The sequence below is a fragment of the Paroedura picta genome, chromosome 5 (assembly GCF_049243985.1).
Source record: "Paroedura picta isolate Pp20150507F chromosome 5, Ppicta_v3.0, whole genome shotgun sequence".
Classification (NCBI taxonomy): Eukaryota; Metazoa; Chordata; class Lepidosauria; order Squamata; family Gekkonidae; genus Paroedura; species Paroedura picta.
Window position 1 is genome coordinate 130,374,505 of NC_135373.1, and position 27,215 is coordinate 130,401,719.

Genomic DNA, 27,215 nt, shown 5'->3' on the forward strand with positions numbered 1-27,215 from the left:
CCAATAAATGTGATATTTAAAAAAATATAAAATATATTTTTAAATTAAAGCGTTTAAAATATATTAAAAATTAATCAACTCCCGCCCAATTGAGAAACCCTCCCAGGGCTGTCAAGAAACCCCAGAGTTACGTGGAAGCCTGCAACAGAGGTTCAGTCTCCATTTATAGACATCCCTCTGTTTGTGACTGATTGGAATCAACTTCCTCACGCCAATAACAGTGCCTCTAATAAACTCACTCTGTTTCCCACTGCCGTACTGGACACCTGCGATTCTTTTCTGAAGACTTCCTTCCTAGCTGAATACTGACAAAGGTTACCCAGCAGCTTGCATCAACTGTGGCCATAACATGCACCGGGAAATATAGTAACCCACAGCAATAAAACCACATCCCTACCCTCCACCCCTGGTGCATTTCTTTTCTGGACTGTCCCACCTGCCAAATATAGCTGAATCATAGAGTTGGAAGGGGTCCTACAGGCCATCTAGTCCAACCCCCTGCTCAGCGCAGGATCAGCCCTAAGCATCCAAGAAAAGTGTGTATCCAGCCTTTGCTTGAAGACTGCCAGGGAGGGGGAGCTCACCACCTCCTTAGGCAGCCTATTCCCTGAAGATAGGAGACAGATGAAAAAGAAATTGTTAAATGGCTCAGAAAGACAAAAGGAAGCAGGGAAAGGGGAGGAGATATGGCGGTTGACAGGAAGAATAGAATAGAATAGAATAGAATAGAATAGAATAGAATAGAATAGAATTGGAAGGCATCATGGAGTAATAGAATCATGGAGTTGGAAGGAACCTCCATGGTCATCTAGCCCAACCCCTGCATAAATAAATAAATACAAATAAATATAGGTTTTCTGTTGTGGTTTAAGGGGGAAAGAAAACAGGACAAGGGAAGAGGCTAGGGGGGATTTCCAGGAAAGGGAAAACAGTGAGGGAGGGGGAAATGAGATATCACCTGAAAGCCCTTGCAGGTCCTGATTTATTGATTCTGTTTCCTTGGGGCAGTCCACTTTTGCTGATTGTCACCAATAAATTGTGGTTCTGCGTTTGTTTTGGGAGAAGCCTTCATGATGTCCTAGCATCATTCTACAGGTTTCACCTCCCTCCTCAACTTCTTAAGGATGAAGGACAGGTTTTAGGGTTATCTTTAACCCGAAGAGCAAATATTCTCTTGTCTTGAGAGACAGCGTGGTATAGTTTTTAGCAGCAGTGGCTTTTAATCGGGTGGACTGAGTTTGATTTGTCAGGTGGATCGATAACTGGTACTTGCTAATGGTTCAGCATCCTCTCGGAGAAGAGTGACAAGTGGAGTGCCCCAGGGATCTGTCCAGGGGCCTGTGTCGTTCAACATATTTATAAATGATTTGGATGAGGGATTAGAGGGGGTACTTATTAAATTTGCAGACGATACTAAACTGGAAGGGGTAGCAAACACAACAGAAGACAGAATCAGAATACAGGATGATCTTGATAGGTTCGAGAAGTGGGCTAAACTGAATAAAATGAAGTTCAATAGGGACAAATGGAGAGTTCTGTATTTAGGCAGGAAAAACCATATACACCAATATAGGATGGGGGAGACTTGTCTTGGCAGTAGCATGTGCGAAAAGGATCTAGGAGTCTTAGTAGACCATACGTTGAACATGAGTCAGCAGTGTGACTAAAAAGGTGGCTAAAAAGGCAAATGGGATTTGGGGCTGGCAGGGGCTCATGGGAATTGTAGTCCGTGGACAGCTGAAGAGCCACAGCTAAGCTACCCCTGCCCTAGAGCAGGGGTAGTCAAACTGTGGCCCTCCAGATGTCCATGGACTACAATTCCCAGGAGCCCCTGCCAGCAAATGCTGGCAGGGGCTCCTGGGAATTGTAGTCCATGGACATCTGGAGGGCCGCAGTTTGACTACCCCTGCCCTAGAGACACAGATTCTCCTCTGGAGGCAGCTGCAAAGGATGACACTCAGAAGGAAAAACGGGAAGAGGCCAACTGGGTCATCTGAGGTGTCAAAAGCCGCAAAATCAAAAGCCTCTTTGTTTAGCATCTAAATGTGTCATCTGGAGGGTCAAGCAGCCACGTTTCAAATGGACTGAGGAAGTCGCACAGGCCTTTTGTCTGAAATGAAAGGAGACATTTCTCACCCTGCAGGACCTGTGAGAAGCTGAAGGACTGCCAGGACAACAATAACAACAAAAAATCCCTGCATGTGATTCGGAGAGCAGGATGATAAAAGTCTTGGGGGCCCAAAAGGTCTACTCTGCTGGGTGATAATGTCGTCTTTTGAAGTGGCCAAGCGTAGGGAGCGATTCTCTTGGGAAATGCACTCTGATAGAATAAAGGAGAGGACAAAATAATTGCAGTTTACGGAGTTCCAGTGGGGATGGGCCTCAGTGGAAGAACACCTGCTTTACTGACAGAAGGTCCTCAGCCTACAGCATCTGCCGGGGAAAGAAGCAGGTAGCAGGTGATGTTCAAAGAATTCTGGCAGTGAACTGCTGCCTGACAGAGGTGACAGGGGTGGGGATCCAGCCATCCTCCAAGTAACCTTTTCCCACCCTAATTCTCCCTCTCACATAAGCTCTGACAGGGCCAGTTTGGTGTAGTGGTTATTAGTGCAGACTTCTAATCTGGTGAGCCGTGTTCGATGATGTGCTGCCCTACATGCAGCCAGCTGGGTGACCTTGAGCTCATCACAGCCCTGATAAAGCTGTTCTGACCAAGCAGTAATATCAGGGCTCTCTCAGCCTCACCCACCTCACAGGGTGTCTGTTGTGGGGAGAGGAAAGGGAAGGCAATCGGAAGCCGCTTTGAGACTCCTTCGGGTAGAGAAAAGCAGCATATAAGAACCAACTCTTCTTCTTCTTCAGTAATATCAGGGCTCTCTCAGCCTCACCTCCCTCACAGGGTGTCTGTTGTGGGGAGAGGAAAGGGAAGGCAATCGGAAGCCGCTTTGAGACTCCTTTGGGTAGAGAAAAGCAGCATATAAGAACCAACTCTTCTTCTTCTTCAGTAATATCAGGGCTCTCTCAGCCTCACCCACCTCACAGGGTGTCTGTTGTGGGGAGAGGAAAGGGAAGGCAATCGGAAGCCGCTTTGAGACTCCTTCGGGTAGAGAAAAGCAGCATATAAGAACCAACTCTTCTTCTTCTTCAGTAATATCAGGGCTCTTTCAGCCTCACCTCCCTCACAGGGTGTCTGTGGTGGGGAGAGGAAAGGGAAGGCGATTGGAAGTTGCTTTGAGACTTCTTCAGGTAGAGAAAAGCGGCATATCAGAACCAACTCTTCTTCTTAAGTAGTATCAGGGCCAGAACTCATGTCACTCTTCACCAGGCTCCGAGGCCAAGTGTATGTGGGGTGACTGGGAGCCATTACTGGAAGCTGACCGCTCTAGCCATGGACAGGGTGAGGACAAGAGCGAGGGAACAGTAATAGAAACTTGCTGGTTTTCTTCTTTCCCCCTACTCTGTCAGAGCTAGGCACCCCCAGCATGCGGCCTGGTTAAGATTGCCTTTGATGGGTTGGGAAACACCTGGAGATTTTGGGGGTGGAGCTTGAGAAGGGTGAGATTTGGGGAGGGGAAGGACTTCAGTCTGATATAATGCCATACAGTCCACCCTCGAAAGCAGCCATCTTCTCCAGGGGAACTGGCCTTGCTCACCTGGAGAGCAACTGTAATAGCAAGGGATCCCCAGGTGCCACCTGGAGACTGTCCAAGCCCTGATGGCCATTGAAGAAAAATAAGAGTTCGTTTTTACATCCCGCCTTTCACTACCACTGAAGGAGTCTCAAAGCAGCTTACATTCGCCTTCCCTTCCTCTCCCTGCTACACACACCCTGTGACTTAGGCGGGGCTGAGAGAGCTCTGAGAGAACTGTGACCGTCCCAAGGCAGCCTCATGTGGAGGAGAAGTGGGGAATCAAACCCAGTTCTCCACATTTGAGGCCTCCACTCTTAACTACATCGAACTGTCTCTTAGGGTGTTGATCAGCCCTGGGAAGAGAGAGAGGGGCACACGAGGAGGACTGTAACTAGCAGACATATATATGTATGTATATATATATATAAAACACACAGCCTTGGCCTTTAAGTTTCCCACTGTCCCGCAGCCACAAAACTATCGGCTTTACCCACATGTGCTTTAAAATACCCAGACTGAGCCTGCACACAACATGTGCTGACAACCAGGAGCTTGTCTAGCCCTTTCATCTCCGCTTCCATTCCTCCAGCTGGGCGCTGCAGCCAGCCAAGCTATTTTCAAGATCTCCTCTCTCTCCGTCTCCGAACGGGACCCCTGCCTCAGCTATTTTTAAACAACCATCTCCTTTTACGAAGCGTCTGATTTTTTTTTTAAAGGGATTATTCAGGAACAAGAGCAACATCTGGAGTTACACTTAGAACAGTAAGAATTACACGGGCATCAAATCTCTGTGCCTGAAGGAATACATTTATCATCATGCGGAATGAAGATGAAATCCTGTTTTTTCGGCAACCGACAGGGCCCCGGGGGGGATCTTCTACCTAGGTCACTGAGAAACGAAAACACACAAAACCAAATAGCTCTGGTTTACGGCCTGACTTCAGCTTTTTTCTCAAACGGAATCTGCTGGCGAAGTCAACTGATTGGCAGTCGATCCTAAATAGATTTGGGTGTGTCACTGTGTTGGTCTGAAGCATCAGAACAAAACTGGAGTCCAATGACACCTGGAAGCCCAACTAAGTTTTATTCAATGTGCAATCTTTTGTGTACACAGCACGCTTCTTCAGACTCCTGATGATGTGTGCTATGCATGCAAAAGCTGACAGATTGAATATAACCTAACTGGGCTTAAAGGTGCCACTGGATTCGAATTTAGTAATCCTAAATACAGTTTCACTGTTGCATGATTTATCCGTTTGTTTCAAAACAGGGATCCAAGGCAATGTTCCCGTCCTCTCCATTTCATCTGGGAAACAATAACTCTGTAAGGTAGGCAAGGGTGACCTGAGGTGCACTCTATTGTCATTTCAGGGCAGTGAGGTTGGGGGGGGGGGACTCAGCAGACAGGCACCTGACAGGCACCTGGTCCAACCAGAACTTTTAGCTCATGTTGATGTCAAACAAGATGACCCCTGATTTCCATTTCTGTGCACAGCTCCCCCCATCGCACCCCATTACTCTAGCCATTCTTTCCAGCCTTATCAGATGTGAAGGATTTCGTTTACTTCAAGCAAACCCACTGGTGGATTTCAGGAAATAAATCAAAATACACCCTGAAACAGACTTGCTGAAACGAATGAACCCTGCCCAGGGTCTGTTTGGATCCATGCATCGAATGCTTCTCACGGTCATCACCAGGCCCGATTTCTGCATGCCTGCATTGTTAATGTTTTTATTTAAGCAGAGAAAAAAGGGGTCAGCAGGATTGGAGGGGCCATTAAGAAACTAACCCGTAGAAAGACTCAGTATGGTTCTGCTGCAGTTTAGGATGACATCACCCTTTTACAGGCTTTCCAAAAGAATTCAGCACAGTCACGGAGGAGAATTCTAACCACGGCTGCTAACTGTGATAGCGGAACGGAGCCTCCATGGTTAGAGGCATTAGACCCGAGAATACCAGAACTGAGGGATTCATTAGGGTGCGCTTCTTGCTCTCCTTTGAAGCTCCCCAAAGGCATCACACTAAGAAGCAGGATGGGATGGCGGTTCAAATACTGCATTAGCCTCGGGAAAGTCAAGGTTCAGATACCCTGAGGCTTATTGGGTAGCCTTGGGCCAGCCATTGAGTCTTACTTTACAAGGCTGTGCTGACAATGAACTGAAAAAAGAAAAGCATTGTGTATTTTTTAAAAATATTTGATTTTTAGACCACCACTCCCAGCAGGAGCCGTCTCGTGGCGGTTTACAAATGATAAAACCAATACAAATTTCAGAATAAAACACAGAAAAATCCCTTATTGCATGATGTGGGTCAAGAGCAACGCAGATCGACCATAGCTTAAAAAGGTGTGCCAGCCCTGCAAGCTGCCCTTTCCACAGCCCTAGTTCTCAATGGCCATGCTCCACTTATGGAATGCTTCCATATTGACATATGCTTCTGCCACAAGCGCCTGGTTCTTTTCTTTAAAAAAAAATCAATTGTTTAAAAAGTATTTTTAAAGACAAAGATAAAATCAAACAAAAATAAAAGGAAGATAATTTTTTTTTAAAGATAGAAGAGATATGAAGAAGGAGCTTCCAATTTTATCTAAGGCAAATACATGCAAAATTACAAATTTACTGCATTCTAAAGCTGTAAGCATTAACAACCCCCCCCCCTCTTGCTTTTTTCTGTTTTGGAATATATTTCCCCCCCCCCCCTTAATCATCACGCCCACAAATCATCGATTTGTGTTTGTCAGTTTCGTGCAAAAAGTCTATAAGGGGTTTCCAGTTAGCTATCTTCTTTGATCAAATAAGTGAGTTTGGCCATCTCCATTGTGGGTAAAGTGGTATCTTTTCAGGGAATTGTTAATTGCCACTGTAGGATGGTAGGTGAATTTTCTCCAGGCCAGACTGGGTTCTAAAGATTGTTGGTGTGCGTGGGGGGATCATTTGGGCAAGAAATTGGGGTCGTTGTGGGTGGGCAGGCAGGCAGGCAGTTGTGAGTTCCTGCATTATGCAGGGGGTTCGACTAGATGTCCCTGGAGATCCCTTCCAACTCTATGATTCTATGATTTCCTTTTCTGAGCATTGCTCCCTGCTCTTTCCTATCCTCTGCTCCCTTTCCAACCCTTGCGTGGAAACAGAATTGGTGATCTACAAGCATGAAGGCCTTTCCTGCTCTTTCAAAGCCGGTCTGATGTTTCTGACATGTTTTTGGCTTTTCTGTCAACCAGCTCTAGTCGACCGTTTCTGGAAATCCAATCTGCTGGTGAGTTTGCTCTCCCCAGCAGTTCAGTCTGCAAACCGCACACATGTTTAATATATATCAGCTGCTTCCCTTGTCCTTGGGGCTTAATACTTCTCCTCTTGTTAATTGCCTTTGGAGCTGCTCATCTAGCCAACAGAGTAGCCACGCTAAACCTGAGTTATTTACCACCTCCTCACATGGCTTGCAGCTCCAACACAAATCGACCAAGGGCAGAGCATTCTACATTCAATATCACGTAACAGGGGACTGTGCAAAAATTTACGGCAAGTTAATGGCGGTGTAAATCTTCCAAGTTGTTTGAGAGCTGTTAGTTTAATGCGCAGAGGACAAATGACGTTCAGTTTTGGCTAGGTTCCCCTCCTGCACGGCTGGAACAATGGGCTGCAGGCTTAGACTGGTTTAATTTGGCCGTGGGTTTAGGATCAGCGTTTATTATTATTATTATTATTATTATTATTATTACTATTATTACTATTATTACTATTATTACTATTATTAGATTTATTTCCCGCCTTTCCCAACAGGCTCGAGGGGGGTCACAACAACTAACCCCATTAAAATTCCCATTAAAACATCAATCTACTAACATGACGGCTAAAAATCCCATCCCTCCCCCAATTATTAAGAGGTGAAGAGGAGAGGGGGGAAACTCTGTTTATTAATGGGAAACAGTGGCAATGTGAATTCCCAATTGAGAACTAAGGCATGGTAGAGGGCAGGGGCCTCCAACAATGGGTGCCTTTGGAATTTTGAGAGGGGGTGGTGAGAGCCACCCCAAAATGCCTACCATGAGAGGTGGAGCCAAACCCAAAATGGCTGCTTCTAGGGGTGGAGCCAAATGGAATACTTCTCTGTTCACATCTTCTGGGAAGAAGGACATCCTGAGTACAGAACAGAACCTCACACTGACTAAGGAAACCCCGGTCCCTTATCAGTCCCTCCTCCTGTTCTAATGCTTCCCTTGGAATGAGGGAAGCCCTGGTGGAAGGAGATGGGGTTAAAAGGCAGCCCCTCTCTTTGCCAGGGCTGATAATTGGGGGGGGGGGATATGTCAGTTTTGATGCATGAAAGCAGATGTGGAAAAGATAAAAACTCATCCCCCCGTTCACCTCTTGCCTGAACAATGACCTGGCCCAGCTGTTTCATGTAAAAAGCTGCGATCCATTCATGGTTCCCCCAGCATCCTACCAAGTTTGGCTCTTAGAACTGGGAACAGGAGGCCCGGCTGCTGTTGTTTCATGATGTGCCCCTTTGCTACTGGTTTTAAAGTAGGCAACTTTAATAGTAGATCGCAGTATCTTCCGAACAAATACAGTTAAAAACAATAGCAACAAAAGGGCATCTCTGAGCAAAGAGCACTCTAATAGAGACCTTTTTCTGCCCTTCATTTCCTGGAAACATTTGATCATATTCTTAAAGTGGAATTTATTGTGGCCCAATCTATTCAAAGCGCCTCAAAGGACATGCAGGGCAGAATAAGGGTGAGAAAAGAGGTCTTGGTGAGGGATGGCATTTGCATGTCGTGGAACCATGAACAGAGATGCCACCTTTGAACCTGGCAAATTAGGGACCGTCCAGTCATTAAATGCACCATCAGAAGAACCTGGGGACGTCACCCCCAGGTTTCTTATGGCTCTGCAGGACAGTCATTGGTATTCAAGTCCCATCCATCTTAACTACTTTTATTAATTAAGGCAATCATTGCAATCACAGTTTTAATCACGGAGTTGGGAGGTGAGTCACTGATGTCGCATGGCATTAAAGAGCCCTTATTATCCTATGCAGTAATTTTTCGTTTCTGCACCACCACCGCGGTTTGTACCGTATATGTCTACAATTCCCCGCCCCTCTTACTGAAAGCAGACTTTGCCTCAAGTTCTTATTCTGTAATGTGTGTCTTTCAAACTGGAGTGGCTCAAATGGAAGAACCAAAGGAGAATTTGGAGACACTCCCCCTGCCCCGTCCCTCTCTGTGGAGCTTGATTATTAAAGACTCCCACTTTTGCAGAAAACTGCGGTTTGTTGTTTCGCCTGAACTTCTTTTGCTCTCTCCTCCCAAACCTTGTTTTTGGAATGGTGGCACGATTCGGACTTGGCAGCCAAAATTCTAGGAGTGAGCCATGGATAACTTTGTCACATATGGAACCCACCGCCCACCCCCACCCCCCAAATCTGCCCTGGAATGCAGCATGGCTCAATAATTAAAGACCTCCACACTTGAAGCATGCCACAATTTGTCATTATGTGCAAACCAGGGTTTCTTCCTGAGTGCTCCAGAGGGGGCACTAACCAGGCACAAAGTTTTGTTGTGAAACAAGGAGACTTTCAGTTCTGAGCCAGGGGCAAGGGGAAGAGGCAGGAGGAGGAAGCTCACAAGCCAGGGCTTGACTGCAACATTTGAACTATGCCCCAAGAGCAGAGGAATCAAAGAGTTTGGCTTGCTATTTTACTGCCATTTACTTGTACCTGTATGCTAATTCACTACCTTCAGAGGTCTTATCAGCCTTAAATCCTATTTCAGCTATAGTTACATTTTTTATGCATGCAATTAACCACTGTCTCTTCAACTACTTCCCTATTAATGTTCCGCCACTGCCAACAAAAAGTCCAAATCAATTAAAAAAGACCACCTTGATCTCTCGTGACATTTTCCCAAATCCAGTAGCTAAGTTCACTGCAGGGCTGTCAACTTTGGCTTGAGATCTGCAGGCAGAGTGTGTGGAAGGGGGACTTTGGGGAGAGGTTTCAGCTAAAGTCAGCTATACCATAAAGTCCCCTCTCTGAAGCAGCCTTTTCCTTCCAGGGGAACTGATCCCTATAGTCTCGAGATCTGTCGTGCTTCCAGGAGAACGCCAGAACTCACTTGGAGTTTAGCAGCCAGGGTTGCCAGCTTTGGGCTCGAGACTGGGTGAGGCAAGATAGTGGTGCAATAAGACTGCCTTAGGATTTTCTCTGACATCGGGTGAGGGCCAATTTGCTTTTTGTGTCTGACAGGACAGGGGGAGACATTCAAATTTGCCCAAACCTCCTCTGATGTGCATCAGAGGCAAAATACCGCTCCGCAGAGGCTTGTACAGACTCCAGATCCAGCAAGGTCCCCCATGTGCGAGGCCAAGGCGATACCATCCCACCATCTTTTTTCTATCTCTCCTTTTCTTTTCCTGTCTAATTTGGAATCATCAATTCCCAAGAGAGACCTCAGCAGTGGAACCTGAACTCTGGCTTCTCTAAAGGTGGGCAGGTCGGCTGATGCAAATTTTGCAAATCGAGAATCCCACCCCCTGTGTCTATTGGCCATAAAAGGCGCACCTTAAATTTACTCACTGATGGAATAGAGGTGGAGCGATTGGGACAAGCGGCCGGGGAGAAGGGCTGGATAGAGTCCACCTTCCAAAGCAGGCATTTTATCTGGGGGAACTGATTTCTTTCACTTCGAGATCAGTTTGTTTGTTAGTTTTATTACGGTCATAGACCAGCATAAGATGATACAGAAACATCCATTAAAACCAAGAATTAAAACATCTTAAAAGGTAACAATAGGAAATAGAAAAGGTAGATAAACACAGCTGTTCAGTTCACTTAAAACAGACCATTCTATTACGAATTTTGATCGCTGCTGCGCAGAACTCGGCATCTCTAGAAGTTGCATTATTTTCTATATCTGCAAGCAGCAGAGAAATGTAAAATTCTCCTGAGCGCCCTGGGAATCTGCCTAGCAACGGAAGAATTAGACTAGTTCGAATCTCATTATAGAATTGACATTGAAAGAGAACATGTTCCGTGGTTTCTACATGTCCAAAGCCACAGGTGCATTTCTTTTCGGGATCAGTTGTAATGGTGGGTGATCTCCAGCCACCATCTGGAGGCTGGCAACTCTACTAGCAACCTGAGTAACATTTGAAAATTCAGCCCGGAGCCACGGACCCGAATTCCAAACCTTCTCTTGCATCTCTCAGTCAGCTCCTGCAGATATCATCGAATGCAGAAATAGACGAAAAAAGGTGCTGACTCAACAGCAAATAAAACGAAACTGGGGGGGGGGGGGGACCACGGCCGGCGCATCAGACAAAGAGGAGCATGTGTGAAATAGCTTACAAGCTACATCACAGCCTGAACCTTCAGATGACCCCTGCAGCGGAGTCAGTTTACACGTTCGGCTGGGGAACCATCCAATAAAAAGAGACTTCTAAACAGATACATGTAAATGCCGAACCGTCCTATAAATAGGCCACATTCCTGAGATAACAGCAAAGACGAAGGTGCAGAACAGAACGATTTCCTCTGGAAATGTAGCTCTCCTCCTTTGCATCACTGTGAATCCAGAGGCAAGGAACACAAGTTAAAACCGGAGACACAAAACAAACAACTGCGTAGGAAAGACATTAGCGCCAAGAAGCCTGCTGATGCAAACAGATCTTTGCCACTGGGCCACTGGGTAGACTATCATTATCTGCCATCTCCGGAGAAATATCCCTTCCCGATTTGCAGAAGAGTTCTCCGAGGACCACATGAGGTGGCCACCGTAACAATTAGCCGAGCTGTCAGGTTTTCACAAGGCAGGGCCGCCTACGCCACCCTCGGAGGCTAGCTGCTTATTCCCTAACAGAAAAGGGCTATGTTTGGTCGGCAAGAGTGAGGCCAGGGTTGACAACTCCAGGTTGGGAGAGTCCTGGAAATGTTCAGAGCCGAGCCTGAGGGGCACAAGGCTTATTTATTTGTTTGTTTGTGGGATTTTTATCCCGCCACTCCCCAAAAGCTCGTGGCGGGTTACAGAGTATAAATACATACAACCCCAATAAAACACCCCTAAACATTTATAATATCACATAATCCACAAACCAGAGATGTACTGCAATGATAAAAAGTGCCCCCCCCCCACTACCTCCGGGGTAGACATGACCTGCCAAGGATGGTTCCAAAGGGTGGGCGGGGGGTCAGATCTTCCTTGGCGCGCTGGCCTCAGCCATGGACCGTGGAGAGGCAGGGGACTTCAGTGGGGTATAAAGCTATAGATGTCAGCCTCTGAAGCAGCTTTTTCTCTAGGACAAGAACTCCCCAACCACTATGTCACTTCCAAATGATTCAGAAATGTCATGTTTACTTCCTGGTTGTTCCCTCCCTAATGAGCCTCTTGTGGCGCAGAGTGGTAAAGCAGCGACATGCTGTCTGAAGCTGTCTGCCCATGAGGCTGGGAGTTCAATCCCAGCAGCCGGCTCAAGGTTGACTCAGCCTTCCATCCTTCCGAGGTCGGTAAAATGAGTACCCAGCTTGCTGGGGGGTAAACGGTAATGACTGGGGAAGGCACTGGCAAACCACCCCGTATTGAGTCTGCCATGAAAACGCTGGAGGGCGCCACCCCAAGGGGCAGACATGACCCGGTGCTTGCACAGGGGATACCTTTACCTTTTTTTACCTGTTCCCTCCCTGTGCCTGGTAAGTTATCCCAGTTCCTTAAAACCTTAAAATGCAGGAGGGGGGGCTCCATACCAGGGGTCCCCTGGCCCGCCTCTCTTTATTGCCTTGATGAAAACACCAGGAAGGTCGCCTTAAAGTCACGTGCAATCTGACAGCACTTCCTTATGACTAGACAGAAAGGGAGCATGGAAGGAAAAGGCAGAATTTTAATAAGTGCCTCCCAATATTCAAACTGGCTATGTCGAGACAGGAGACTGGAATTTAGCCGGCCTGAAAGCAGTGAAGAGTCTCAGCCGAGAGGGAAACCAAACTGCACAGTCCACGTTGGCCAAAGTGATTTATGAATCTGCATAGAGATGCTAGTGGATTTCTCTTCCCCGGCTGGTTTTGCTGGTACCTCCCGCATCATAAATACCGGATGCTCACACCCAATTTTTCTCGTGATGTTGATGAATTATTCCGATGTTATTTTCTCCTCGTCAATTGCACATAAATACCTTCCCTAAAGCAGCAAGCCTCCTCAGGCAGCACCCCCCCCCCTCGTCCTCTGCATGCAAACCATACCCAGGAGTCCAGAGGGTACAGCTAGGGTTGCCAGCTTCCAGGTAGGGACTGGAGTTCTCCTGGAATTACAAGTGGTCTCCGGACTGCAGAGTGTGGATCCTATGACATCACGTCCCTTCCCAGCTCCTTTTCTTCTCCAGGCCCCACTCCCAAGTTGCCATGAAACTCCCATCTGTATATGCAACCCTCTAAGAAAGTTGTGTGTGTCTGTGTGTGTTGGGGATCAGGAAACTGAGCTTTTCCACTTCAAGGAGGAGACCTCATTTTGAGGATAGGTAAAGCAGTGTACAAAAAATATCAGCGATTACTGTTGTTGCCCACCTCACCCCCATCCGGCAGAACCCACTGATTACAGTTGCCAGCTCTGGGTTGTGGGATATCTGGAGATTTTGGGGCTGGAGCCTGGGGAGGACAGGGGTTCGGGGAGGGGCATGACCTCAGCGGGGTATAAGGCCATGGATGCCACCCTACAAAGCAGCCATTATCTTGAGATCTGCTGTGATAGTAGGAGGTCCAGGCCCCACCTGGAGTTTGGCATTCTGATGACCACTGAGGGCTCCCCCATCACCACCATGCACAGAGAGACCTTGCGCATTGGGAGTTCTGGGGTTTTCAGCTATGACTGGAGTGGAACTGCAGTGATCATGGGTTAGAGGATGAAGACGAAGAAGAGTTGGTTTTTATGCCCCATTTTCCCTGCCTAAAGGAAATTCAAAGTGACTTACAGTCGCCTTCCCTTCTTCTTCCCACAACAGACACCCTGTAAGGTAGATGAGGCTGAGACAGCCCTGAGAGAATGGTGACTGGCCCAAAGTCAGCCAGCTGGCTTCATGTGGAGGAGGAGCGGGGAATCACACCCAGTTCTCCGGATTAGAGGCTGCCACTCTACACCATGCTGGCTCTCTGGATTCAGTATGCCCCTCCCTCTGTACTATCTCCCCAGCTTGAAATGACCCCAGGAAACAGCTGTTTGCTCTGGCAAGATGGCTGGTGTGTAATGATGGAGAGCCACCTTGGTGAAGTGGCTAAGAGCAGTGGCTTCTAATCTGGCCAGCGGCGTAACCTTGGGCTAGTCACAGTTCTGTTAGAGCTGTTCTCACCGAGCAGTACCTCTCAAGGCTGAATACTGTGCAAACTGGCAATTTGGGCTAATTTTTCAAGGGCTCTGTAACCTTCATGATACTTAGATTAGGTTCTGAAAAGAATCTCCCATTTGGCTACTATTACTAAGAATACGGCAGGGGAGGTTGAATGAAAGGAGCTGAATGTACTTAAGGATCCTAGCGATAGGTAATAAAAGCTTCCAAGGTGAAAAATATCTATTTTATAATCCATACCCCTTTCCAACACTGTCAATTCATGGGTCCTAAAAGCTACCGACTGGTCTTTGCAGCAAGAGTATACAGGTTTCTGTGACTTGTAGCGAAATCTCAGTTTTCTTGGAAGTTCCATGTAGATAGGATGGCCAGCTATGGCCATAGACAATTCAGGGAGTGGCTATTTCAAAGTTCTCCCCAAGTCTTTGACCAACAACTTTGCCAATACATGCACTTCTTATCCGGGCAAGAATGAATGGAGCCTTTCCTTGCAGCCGTTAAGCCAGGGGTAGTCAACCCGTGGTCCTACAGATGTTCATGGACTACAATTCCCATGAGCCCCTGCCAGCAAACGCTGGCAGGGGCTCTTGGGAATTGTAGTCCATGAATATCTGGAGGATCACAGATTGACTACCCCTGCGTTAAGCAATATTGCGTTCCTGTAGCAAGTTTCCAAGAACCAAATCAAAGTGGCAACATTAATTAAGAACGTTCAAGAAGACCAGGAATTAGAGAGCTGAGAGAGAGAGAGAGCACCAAATTCCCTCCAATACGGAGTTCTTCACTGGCTGTGCTCTTTCACTAAAGGCAAAAACCCCTTTAATTAAGAAATCAATTAAGAGATGGTCTCTGCATCCTAGCCAAAGGAAGGACAAAAACAGCAACATTTCACCCACATAATGCAATTAGGGAATAATAACTAACACAGAGGGTTTTGCAGCCAGTTCTCTCCCAAGCACAGTAATAAGTGGGCTTTAACTAAATAATGAAGCCAATTACTCCAAGGCATTAACTCACCTCTTACCGTTTCTCTCTCTCTCTCTCTCTCTCTCTCTCTCTCTCTCTCTCTCTCTCTCTCTGCCCACCCTCTCCCCCTCCCCAATCATTCTCAGCTCTTGGAGTGCATCATTACGGAGCCTCAATCTATTTAAAAATGCTTTCAGGCCCCTGTGCTATGTACGTGCTGGCTACAGGTTCTCCACATCAGAGCTGGACACAAACCTAAAAAATCCACTTCGGGATTGCAGGGGGAGAGGAACCGCGAGAATGTATGTGTTTAAGTCGCATGTTTTCCGGCGGCTACCTAATAGAAAGCAAAACGAGCATTTAACCCAGGGGTAGTGAAACTGTGGCCCCCCAGGTGTCCATGGACTACAATTCCCATGAGCCCCTGCCAGCAGATGCTGGCAGGGGCTCATGGGATTATAGTCCATGGAAATCCAGAGGGTCACAGTTTGACTACCCCTGTTTTAGAGGCTTCCTCCACAGCAGGCCTGAAGGGAGGGGGGGGCAGAATCCTGAGCAAGAGCAACAATTGGCCCTGAGTCGAGGATATTCCACCAATAGGAGGCTTCGGAACCTTCAGCATTTCGTCAGGGTGTCCGGTCACAATTGTATGTATATAGAGCAGGGGTAGTCAAACTGCGGCCCTCCAGATGTCCATGGACTACAATTCCCAGGAGTCCCTGCCAGCATCCGCTGGTTGGTTGGTTTGTGTGTTTATTTTATTCTGGGATTTATAGTTCGCCCTATCTTTAACCTCTCTGGGCAGACTGCATCTTATCATATACATCCACGCCATACCCTCATTTGCCACCACTCCACCACAACCTCCCACACAACACACACATTCAACCCCATGCCCTTACAGACTGGACAACTCCTCCCCTTCCTCTTCCCACCGCCAAGCTCAAGGCGCCCGTTGTATTCCTGGATACAACGGGCTTTGCCCCTAGTCCCTATGTAACATTTAAAATTAATCCAGTTTCATCACGTTGAAACATTTGCGTTAAAAACTTGTCCATTGAATGGATATTATACATTAAAAATAAATATTAAGTATTAAAAATGGCCATAGTGCTTTCTGAGAGCCAGTTTGGTTAGGAGTGCGGACTTCTAATCTGGCATGCCGGGTTCGATTCTGCACTCCCCCACATGCAGCCAGCTGGGTGACCTTGGGCTCACCACAGCACTGATAAAACTGCTATGACTGAGCAGGAATATCAGGGCTCTGTCAGCCTCAACCACCTCACAGGGTGTCTGTTGTGGGGAGAGGAAAGGGAAGACGATTGTAAGCCGCTTTGAGATTCCTTTGGGTAGAGAAAAGTGGCATATAAGAACCAACTCTTCTTCTTCAGTAGTATCAGGGCTTTCTCAGCCTCACCTCCCTCACAGGGTGTCTGTTGTGGGGAGAGGAAAGGGAAGGCCATTGTAAGCCGTTTTGAGACTCCTTTGCGTAGAGAAAAGCGGCATATAAGAACCAACTCTTCTTCTTCCTCTTCTTCTTCCTCTTCTTCCTCTTCTTCTTCTTCTTCTTCTTCCTCCTCGATGGGGATGGGGATGGGAGGGAGTGGACCATTCAGAAACCAAAGTGCAGGGTCTCAGCCTGGTAAGGATCAGGGAAAGAGGCCAGTGGAGTTAGATGCTACTTCCGGCCTCAACCCCAGGCCGGGCGGAACAGCCCTGTCTTGCAAGTCCTGCGGAACTGTCAGGGCTCTGATGTCATCTGGCAGAACATTCCACCAGGCTGGGGCCAGGACCCAAAAGGCCCTGGCTCTATTTGAGGCCAGTTTAATTTCCATAGGGCTGGGGACCCTTAGCAGATTCCTCACGCTTGGGCGTAGCACCCAATGGGGGACATACCGGTTAACCCTTCGATTCCTGGCACAGTTCATCTCTCCTATCTCCCTTTCTCCAAAGCCTCTTTAAGAAGCCCTTCAAGCCCCATCAAAATCCTTGCCTGCCATGCCTTGCATGTACTGATAGCCTTCCTGCATTACACACAAGTTCTTCCTGCTCAACTTCTTCCCTCCCCCTCCCCACATAACCACATCCAGACAGATCTTTCAAAACATTCATTTCCCACCCTTTTATTCCAAGCCTGGAAGAGGCGCCAAGGCCAAAAATCTCTCCATGATACCAAATTGTTTGATCCAGCATGCAATCCTAAACAGAGAGCGGGAGACCCTTGTCTTTAGCGTGGCGCTCTGTTCAGGGCTGTCCGGTGTACCTTGTAAAGGTTGGAGAGAGACTCATGGGTCCGTGAAGGTCTAAGCCCCGTGTCTGACTCCAGGGCACGGAAAAAGAAATTAATGAGGATGAACAGAAAACAAGCAAAGCCAATAGCAAGCTCTGGCAGGGACTTCTGACAGCCACAATCCTCTTATTTATTGTCCCGCGTGTTTTGGCCTTTGCTGTGGGATCAAGCCTGTTCTGGCACCTCGGTTAATGTTTTGGCCGATACCGTTTGGCAGGGACTCCCCGCTGTCTGGCCAGCGTCAAGAACGAAGAGATTTGCAGGCAGTTCCGACCACATATGTCATAAAGGCCGGACAGGCTCTTCTTCGGACAGCCTCAAGCAGGGCTTTCCCTTTGATGGTGAAACCCAGCAGAGATGGAGAAAGAGAAGCCCATCCATCAGACGTGGCTGTCCACACAGGGCCGCTGCTGAGCACATCTGTCATGCCCAGACCCCCCAACCCCAGTAGAGTCCGGTGGCAAATTTCGTAAGCTCAAGACTCAAGGCCCCCAAAGTGAGCAACAGGCCTGCAGAAAAGAAGCTTCAACGGGGACAGGAAAGGGAAGACGAGAAAGCTGATTTAAGAAGTCGGTCTGGCCTCAGTCAGGGCCAGGGCCTGTTTAGCTGTGGCCCCATATTCTGAATGATTGTACCACTGCTGGGGTTTCTTGAAGCCTGAAGAATGTTTCGGGGGTTTCTCTGTGGTAAAAACATTGAGAAAGGCTCCTCTAACACCATGTTGGTTTTATTCTCTCTTTCTCTCGCTCTTCTTTCCCCATGTATTTCTTAAAATTGCTTTCCTTCTTTCCTGCACGTGGGCTTCGTGCATTTGTATGTGTACGTGTGTCTCTGCCTCATGTCCCAGACGTTTTGTGGCTCTGCCCACGATGCTGTTCAGTGCAGTCCAGTGTAATTTATGGCTGGGGACCCTGACAGAAAGATCCGTTTAGGCAAGCCACCTTTAGCCACTCATCTGCAATATGGGGACAATACTGCTGTCCTGCCTCACAAGACTGTTGTTGGATTTACGGAGACAATGTTCAGAGGAAACATTTCCAGGCTGTCTCTGTGCTCTTCATAGTCTGAGGAAGAGTGCTTGCACTCGAAAGCTCACACCCTTGGTCTCTTGTTGGTCTTAAAGGTGCTACTGGATTCTGATAGTTTTTTCTGCAAAGAGTAAGCCTTCTGTACTTTTTCTTAACAAGTCCTTTGCGAATCAGCTTTTTTTCTCTTGACATAGCACCATTCCTGTTGTCACGAGGCTCGAGGCCTTAACTGGCAGATTACTCATTCCCAGCTCCTTTTCAGACGTAGACCAGAAGGGAGTTAAAGTGCCCCACAGCAAGACGGCAGCTCTTCTCTCCCTGCCACGTCAAGTCCGAAAGGATAGTGCCATAGCTCAAGAAAACTGCTGCAAACTTGGGTCAGGCCAAAGAGTCACGCTGACCTGGCTGAAAAATTCTACTTATTTATGACCACCAGTGCTAAGATGACGTAAAGCCATGCCGAAGAGCAGAGCGCACCTCATATATCTCCGCTTTCCACAGGAAGGAGGACAGATTCCTCTCCTGTAGCAAGCAGACCTGTGACGTATGTTGCCAGCTCCAGGTTATGAAATTCTGGAGATTTGAGGGTGGAGCCTGGGGTGGGTGGGGCTTGGGGAGGGGAGGGACCACAGCAGGGTATACTGCTACGGAATCCACCCTCCAAGGCAGCCATTTTCTTCATGGAAACTGATCACGCTAGTCTGGAGAGCGCAATTTTGGGAGCTCTCCAGGCCCAACCTGGAGGTTGGCAACACTATTGGGTGTTAGAACCTGGGTAGGGTGAAGTTTGGGGAAGGGAGGGTGCCGAGCAGGGCTGTGATGCCACAGAGTCCTCCCTTCAGATATGCCTTAGAGTCATCCCTTCAATCCTGTCACAGAGCCCTCCCTCTAATGCTGTCATAGAGTCCTCCCTCCATTGCTGCCACAGAGTCCTCCCTTCAGAGCTGTCATATAGTCCTCCCTTCAATCATGCCATAGAGTCTTCCCTCCAATGCTGCCACAGAATGCCTTTCTGTCCAATGGCTATCCAGCCTCTGCTTAAAAATGTCCAAAGTGTGCACGTGATTAAGCTGTTTTCTCACTGTAGCAAATAGCAAAGGACTTTCCTAATATTCATGCACACTGATGGCACTGCGCCGAGGTGCGCATGATCAGCAGGAATAAAAGCAGGGATGTTCACCAGGCCTTACAATGCTACAAGTGTACTCTCATCCACTCACACCCTGGTTTTCCACAGGGGCTGGCACACAGCAGGCAGTTGCACCAAAAGCAACACTAAAGAGGTCTATGCAGAGCTCCGTTCAATGATATTCCAGCGTGGCTTACTTCCAGGAAAGTGTCCAAGAAGTGATGTAACTGTCTGATCTATACCACATCAGAGGGTAGGAAGGAGAGGTCCATCCCTTTTCTTTTTAAAAATCTCTCCAACCTGAAAACAGAGGCCAGGGCGATGGATTTCAGCCTCGCCTTCATCTTCACAAACCAGCTTTCTTTGCTGAAGAAGAGAATTCGAACGCCAGGGATCACTGAGAAGAATACCCCTAGAGCCATGCTGTGAAGTCCACTGGCCTAGCAAGAGCTGTTGACTCTAAGATCCAGGGAACTGCAATCACATCTCACACGTCTAGAATAAAAGATTCAAACAAGTAGCCGTGTGGGTCTGAAGTAGCACAATAAAATCAGAGTCCAGTAGCACCTTTGAGACCCACAAAGATTTATTCAGGGCATGAGCTTTCAAGTGCAAGCACTCTTCCTCAGACTTGCTTGCACTCAAAAGCTCATGCCCTGAATAAATCTTTGTTGGTCGGTGCTACTGGACTCTGATTTTATTTGTCTAGAATGAAAGTGAGACTTCTAAGCCGGCTTGCATGGCCACACAACTTTTTACAAAGGGACAGATCCCTCTGTGGAGGCAGCTTCTCTGTGGAGTTAACGATAGAGAAAAGCGGTGTCTGAAACAAGGCAATTTTAGGTGCAATCAATAAGCTTTTACGCTGTCTTTTTCTTAATTTTATTTTGCTTGTAGTGACACCCAAAACGGTCGTTTCTGTCAAACAGCTTTCATCAGCTGTGGTCACAATAAAGATGAATTAGTGTGATTGAACAAGTACTAGAAAGTACATTCAGTTTTCTTTAGTTGTAAGTAAGCGAATTTTTAAAGATATTCAGATTCTAAGAGTATGATGTTCCCTTATCAAGGCTGAAGGTCACATCAGTAGCTGTACTTTTTAGTCCTTATTCAGTCACACAAAGCCTTCTTGATTGTGACCACAACTGGTGAAAGCTGTTCGGCAGAAATGATCGTTTCGGGTGTCCTGACTGGCAAGATAAAATAAGGAAAAAGACAGCACACAAATGTGTCGACTGCATTTAAAATTGTCCTGTTTCAGACACAGTTTTTCTCTGTTGTGATTTCCCACTGTGTCTCTCCCACTTAGCATTTTTTTTTCCTCTATGGAGCCCCCAGAAGCCGTCCCATCTAGACCCTGCCCTGACCCACGCGGTTGCAGTGGAGATCCCTGTGCCACACAACGTTCTACCACACCCTGTCACCAATATGTGCAAGAAATCCAGGGCAGCGACAACACCAAAACATGCAACCACTGTGAATGGGCTACGAACAAAGCACTTGTGGGTCTTTCTTCAAATACTCTCATCTTTCATATAACAATTGCGAGACCATTCCCCAGTGTGATACCGTCAATACCGTTCCTTTTTTTCTTTTTCTTCTTAAATTTATTGAATTTAATTCAATAATACACGTAAAAAAAAAGAGAGAGAGAGACATATACATGTAAAATACATTGTGGAATTATCCCTCCCCACATTCTACCATCATCTATAAAACAGTCCCCCCCATCACAAATTAATCAATTACTGAATCCATCCTTTCTTTCGCACTTGCCCACGAAAATTCAACCCCGTGAACAAGTTTATTATTTCGTTAAGCGGTTAATTTCAATGCAGTTTCCACTGCAGCCCTCAATTAATAAGCACCAATTAGTAAGCACCAAGCTCTCGTTTCATCTCCATGCTTGGCAAAGTGGCAACACCAGCAGCGATCCTGAGATTAGGATGCCATAAAACAAAACGGGTAATCTAGATCTATGTTCTCGTAATGATTCCCAGCTTCCTACTAACAGCGGAGTGAGTTTCTTGCAGAGAACATGCCATGCCTTGAGGGCTTCACGGGGCCCCTGCCCTCTTTCCATCGGGCAGTTTTGCTCACTTAGGATTCTTCCTCCTCCTGCCTACGGAAGGCTTTTTCCAAACAAGGGATGCAAAGCAAGGAGCCCACAAGGGAACAGAGAAGAAGGCAGACGTACCGGACTTCCCGACTCCCGCCCGGCCGAAGATGGCTAGCTTCACTTCCGCGCTCTTAGCCATGGTGAGGAGCCCGGAGAGTGTCGGAGGCGACTTCACGGGTGGACCCAAACTGGAGTCGAGGCTAAACGGCTCGGTCCTCTCTTCAGCTTGACTGCGTCATCGTGACTCCCAAAGCCAGGTCTAGGGGGAGAGAAGCCAGGAGATGGTTAGGGGGATGGCCTGCAATGCTGATGATTTTGAAAACGCTTGGATTCTTTTATGCAAGCTTGGGCAGATTTACCGAAAACCACAGAAAGCAATGATTTTCAGAGACAAATATGAACGGGGTGGCTCTTGTTGGGCAGGCAGTTCAGGTGTGCATCACCCCCCCCCCCACACACACACACACAAACTGTAAGAGCACTTTCATTCATTAGGGCCATCTTTAGGGTTGCCAGCTTGGTGCTGGAGATTTCCTGCAATTACGACCCACTTCCAGACTACAGAAGGCGGTTCCCCTGTAGAAAAAGTTTCCTTTGGAATCTAGATTGCCCTGAGCTCCTCGCTTTCTCAGTTTCCATCCTCCCCAGTCTCCACCTCCAAACCTCCAGGAATTTCCCAACCCAGAGATGGCAACCCCAGTCAGCACCAAGTCACACCTCCAACCATCTTCCTTGTGAAAATTCAGAGTTGCTCTCTCCATTTTTGACTGGGAATGGGTTGATCCAAATTCAGAAGAATCCATTTCCAGGGTTTTTATGGATTCACTCCCTTCAGAATGGCTTTGATCGGAATGAGAAGGATATTCCCTGTTTCCTCAAAGAAACTCCCTGCACCCAGAAAACTAGTACTTCAAGGGGAAGCCTCGGGAGGAGCATTCCTACTTTAAGTGCTAACTTTCCAAAAACAGGGTAGTTTCAATGTGGGAGAGCATTTGTGAGTCCCCTCCTCTCACCTTGACAGTCATCATGGAAGGGCCATGGGATGGGACTCTAAGGAACAGGTTATACTCAGGTGCTGTACAGGAGACCGCTAATAAGTCTTTAACTATTGCACAGAAGCTGCCAAAGTTCCCTCTCTCCAACTTCCAAAGGCAAAGCAGCAGTGCCCCCTTTCCAATTTAGTAGTCCCAATGGGGGGAGGGGGGGAATTCCCCACATTTTGTGCCAGCCCATAAGTGGGGCTGATGGGCAAGATCCGTGTGATGCTTTTATGACCTCTGCAACAATCTCTCCTCTGCCGATACACACACACACAGAAACTTCAACTGCTACATGGGCCTCCCTTCTTCCATTTCAGTTTCACAACCCCCCTGCAAGGTAGGTTAGGATGAAAGAGGGTGAGCAGCTCAGGGTCACCCCATGAGCTTTGTGGATGAGTTTGGAGACTTGAACCCAAGTCTCTTGAGTTTTCATCCAGGACTTGAACTAACTGTGGGTGTTTAGAGCCAGCTTGGTGTAGTGGTTGAGGGTGGTGGCCTCTAATCTGGAGAGCTGGGTTTGATTCCCCGCTCCTCCACATGCAGCCAGCTAGGTGACCTCGGGCCAGTCACAGTTCTTTCTGAACTCTCTCAGCCTCTCAACTCTCTAGCCCTACCTCACAGGGTGTCTGTTGTGGGGAGAAGAAGGGAAGCCTATCTGAGACTCCTTCAGGAGTGAAAAATGGGGTACAATAAACCAGCTCCTCAGCTCTTCTCTGCTTAGGAATTCCTGTATATTTAGTTAATTCGAGGTCTTTTAGAAGAGTTAATTTGAGGTCCTTGGCAGGCAAGAACAACCTTTCTTCATTCGTTACAAACAGAAGGCCACGCTTCCATGATTTGGAAAACTTGTCTGGTACTGGGTACTCAGCTCCAGCAAGAGAAATTCCTTGAGATTTGGGGGTGGAACTTGGGGAAGGCAGGTTTGGGGGCAGGAAAATACCTCAGTGGGGCATAATGCCATAAAGTCCACTGTCCAAAGCAGCCATTTTCTCCAGGGGGCCAGATCACTGTAGTCAGGAGATCTGTGGTAACGCCAGGAGATCTCCAGACCCTGGCTGGAGAGAGCAACCGTAGGCTGACCAAGTGCCCAGATCTAACACCCACAAACAACATCCCTCAATGTCCCATTGATGTTGTTTTCAGAAACGTTGTCCTCCTTTTTCCCTTTCCCCAGGAGAAAGAGAACTTCTATTGCCCTCCCTCTCTGTTGGCCTTGAAAGCCACTTGCTAGCGATATATTTTGGCACCCCTACATATAACGAACAAGCTACCCATTAACGCCTTTACAGAGGCTCAGCTCCTCGCGGATTATAGTAACCCCGTTGATTACTCAGCGGGACGCATTTTAAAAGCAACCCTGGCTCGAAACATATGAATAGTGCCATTTTCCCTCTACGGGAAAAGCGACATGCTAAAAACTCCTCACAGAAAACCCTCCTTGTGAGGCGGAACCCGCCTCACAAGTGAAATGGGTGATTAAAAAAGGTCGGCAATGAGTCTTGGGTGTTTGTGAATTTTAAATTAATTAAAATTTTACACTGGTATTCTGCCCTTTCCCTCATGGCTTTTTTGGCCTCTGCTCTTAGAAGAAGAAGAAGAAGAAGAGTTGGTTCTTATATGCCGCTTTTCCCTACCCGAAGGAGGCTCAAAGCGGCTTACAGTCGCCTTCCCATTCCTCTCCCCACAACAGACACCCTGTGGGGTGGGTGAGGCTGAGAGAGCCCTGATATTACTGCTTGGTCAGAACAGTTTTATCAGTGCCGTGTTGAGCCCAAGGTCACCCAGCTGGTTGCATGTGGGGGAGGGCAGAATCGAACCTGGCATGCTAGATTAGAAGTCCGCACTCCTAACCACTACACCAAACTAGCAAACCACTACGTACTCTGTGTTTTCGGATAAGCCCCTCAGCCTTCCTTTTCTCTCAGCGAGCCACGGAAAAGCAGGCAGGTTTTGGCTCTCGAGACAAAGAGAGTGACATATAGGAACAGCAGTAGGCCTCCACATTGACCCATCCACTCTCCAAAATTCGTTACACCTGGCTCCTCTCAAGGTCTTAAACTGAAGCCAAGCCCAAAATGTTAACTGAGCTGAACAGACTTTGTGGCTAACAGAGTTGCCAACCTCCAGGTGGTGAATAGGCGAAAAACACTATTGAATTGATTGGTTCTATATCCCGAATATTATCTGGTTTCAAATTTACTTTAAATGACTCAGGTTATTCCTGATTGGACAAGTTGTGGGAATGTATAATAACCGTGGAAGCGAGATGCTATTTGGCCATTTCAGCATTCTGAAAGCACCCCTAACATACATGCTTAAGTTCTTTACCCGGGCTTTCAAAAGCGATGTAGCCTGGGAGAATCTGCAATTTAGGCTTTAAAAACCCCACCCTTTGGCTCTCAAGTCTTGGTCCACTGAACTGTGAGGTCTGAACAGAGACGACCTAGAAAACCCAATGCATCTTCTCCAAATATTGTGGTTCATTAAACTGCCCACCCAACCAGGCAGAGGTTTGAGGAATTCATACCCAAATAGCACACCAGTTACCACCTGATTTTCCAGTGCAATAAAATCCCACTTGTGAATGTGTCAAAAGCAAGGCGCTTAAAAAGTCATTTGTAGCAGAGCTATTTTGGTTCCCGATCTGACAAACAGTGGCAGAGAACATTCTCCATCAGCCCTGGCGTTCGGAGGTTTCCAGCCAACGCCATCTGCTTCTCTGGTCGGCTGTTTCGGGTCCATCCCTTATACTCAATGGAAATGAGGAAAATATTGTGCTTTCTCTCTTCCAGTGCCCCATCCACAAGCTGGCAAGATGGTAATCTTTGTTATTTAATAGCTGTTTCTCATCTGATTACACAAAAGTGAACTCATGCTTGCAAATGGGAACAAAGTGGTGTTTTATTTGGCAGGTGGAAAGTCCCATAAAGCTGCAGCTGATTTATGTCGAGTTTTCCAGGAAAGAGACAAACAGAGGTGGTTTCCCCTTCCCTGCTTCTGCATAGCAACCTGGGACTTCCTTGGTGGTCTCCATCCAATGGTACCCTGGGGAGTGTATTTCTGGCCTGTGCTTTGCCTGGTAGTGGAAAGTGCCATCCAGTTGCAGCCACCTTAAGGTAGATTTTCAAGCCAGGAGATGTTCAGAGATGGTTTCCCCTTCCCTGCCTCTGCATAGTGACCTTGGACTTCCTTGGGGGTCTCCCAGCCAAATACTGACCAGGGTCTGAGATCTGAGGAGAGTAGATGATACCCTGATGCCTTCCCTCCCAGAGGAGGGCAACCAAGAAGGTGAGGGGTTTGGAGACCAAGACATATGAAGAAAGGTTGGGGGAGCTTGGTCTGTTTAGCCTGGAGAGGAGACGACTGAGAGGGGATCTGATAACCATCTTCAAGGATTTAAAAGGCTGCCATGAAGAGGATGGAGCAGAGTTGTTCTCTCTTGCCCCGGAGGGACAGACCAGAACGAATGGGATGAAATTAATTCAAAAGAATTTCCATCTAAACATCTGGAAGAAGTTCCTGACAGAGCGGTTTCTCAGTGGAACAGGCTTCCTCGGGAGGGGGTAGGTTCTCCATCTTTGGAAATTTTTAAACGGAGAGGCTGATTCGGTGAAGGTTCAGGGGGGTGGCAGGTTACAGTGGATGAGCGATTGGGATGTGAGTGTCCTGCATAGTGCAGGGGGTAGGACTAGATGACCCAGGAGGTCCCTTCCAACTTTGTTATTCTATGATTCTATGAGTCTCCACTTCAGGGCTCCCCAGGCAGGCCCAATCAAATGGAGTCCAATAAATATGGATAAGAATAAAGATATACAATATATATGAATAAGGACAATTGTTGATGTATATCATTTCTATTTACCATCTATCAGTTCAAGAACTCAGCTTTTTTTCAAGTAATTCAGGGGGAGGGGAAAAGAAGAGGGAGGAGGATGAGGAGGAGCTGGGGGTTTGTGCCTCACTTTTCTCTACCAAAAGGAGTTCTAAATCACCTTTCCTTCCTCCCCCCCACAACAGACACCCTGTGAGGCTAAGAGAGCTCTGAGAGAACTGCAGATGGCTCAAGGTCACTCAGACATATGCATGTGGAGGAGGAGTGGGGAATCAAACCCGGATCTCCAGATCACTGGCTGGCGCTCTACAAACCACATGAAAAAACTCTGTGAGAAATACAGTAATCCAGCGTAGTTAGCTCCATTGGAATAAAAACTTTCCAGATATCAGTACAGAAATGTTCATTAATGAATACAAGACCACGACACCATGCTGGCTCTCACTGAGAGCTCGGGGCATCTCCAAGGTCATCCAGGAACGTTGACCAGCCTGAGTGGGAATCTGCTGCTAGGAAATCCTCGAAGTGCTTCTAGGGTTTTATGACAGCTAGTCCGTCAAGAGTTCCCATGTACCCTAATAAATTATAACAGCAAGGGATTTGTTGCCAAGCCCTGCTCTACAGAGAAACAATCTACAGAGAAACAATATCTACAGAGAAACAATCGTATTTTATCATGAAGGCAGTTCCTTTATGATATCCCCCGGAAGGAAGATCTTTCTCTGCACAGGGTTCCCTACAAGGCTGACCTGATTATGCCACCTCAATTGCAGTACAGTCAGGCCCAGATTTGTTCGGTCCTTGCAGAAGGTCATCCTCGGTTCCAGCCAGCAGGGAACTTCAGGACAAA

General features: G+C 47.4%; 1 protein-coding gene across 1 annotated transcript in view; it reads right to left on the reverse strand.

Annotated features, from left to right (window-relative positions):
• The window catches only part of RERG (RAS like estrogen regulated growth inhibitor), a 118,890-nt gene that overhangs the window by 86,292 nt on the left and 5,383 nt on the right, over nt 1-27,215 (reverse strand). Inside the window, exon 2 of the mRNA XM_077340690.1 lies at nt 21,572-21,752. Within this exon, the coding sequence (XP_077196805.1) occupies nt 21,572-21,632 (61 nt within the window). The 5' untranslated portion in view covers nt 21,633-21,752. The remainder of the gene's footprint in view (nt 1-21,571; nt 21,753-27,215) is intronic.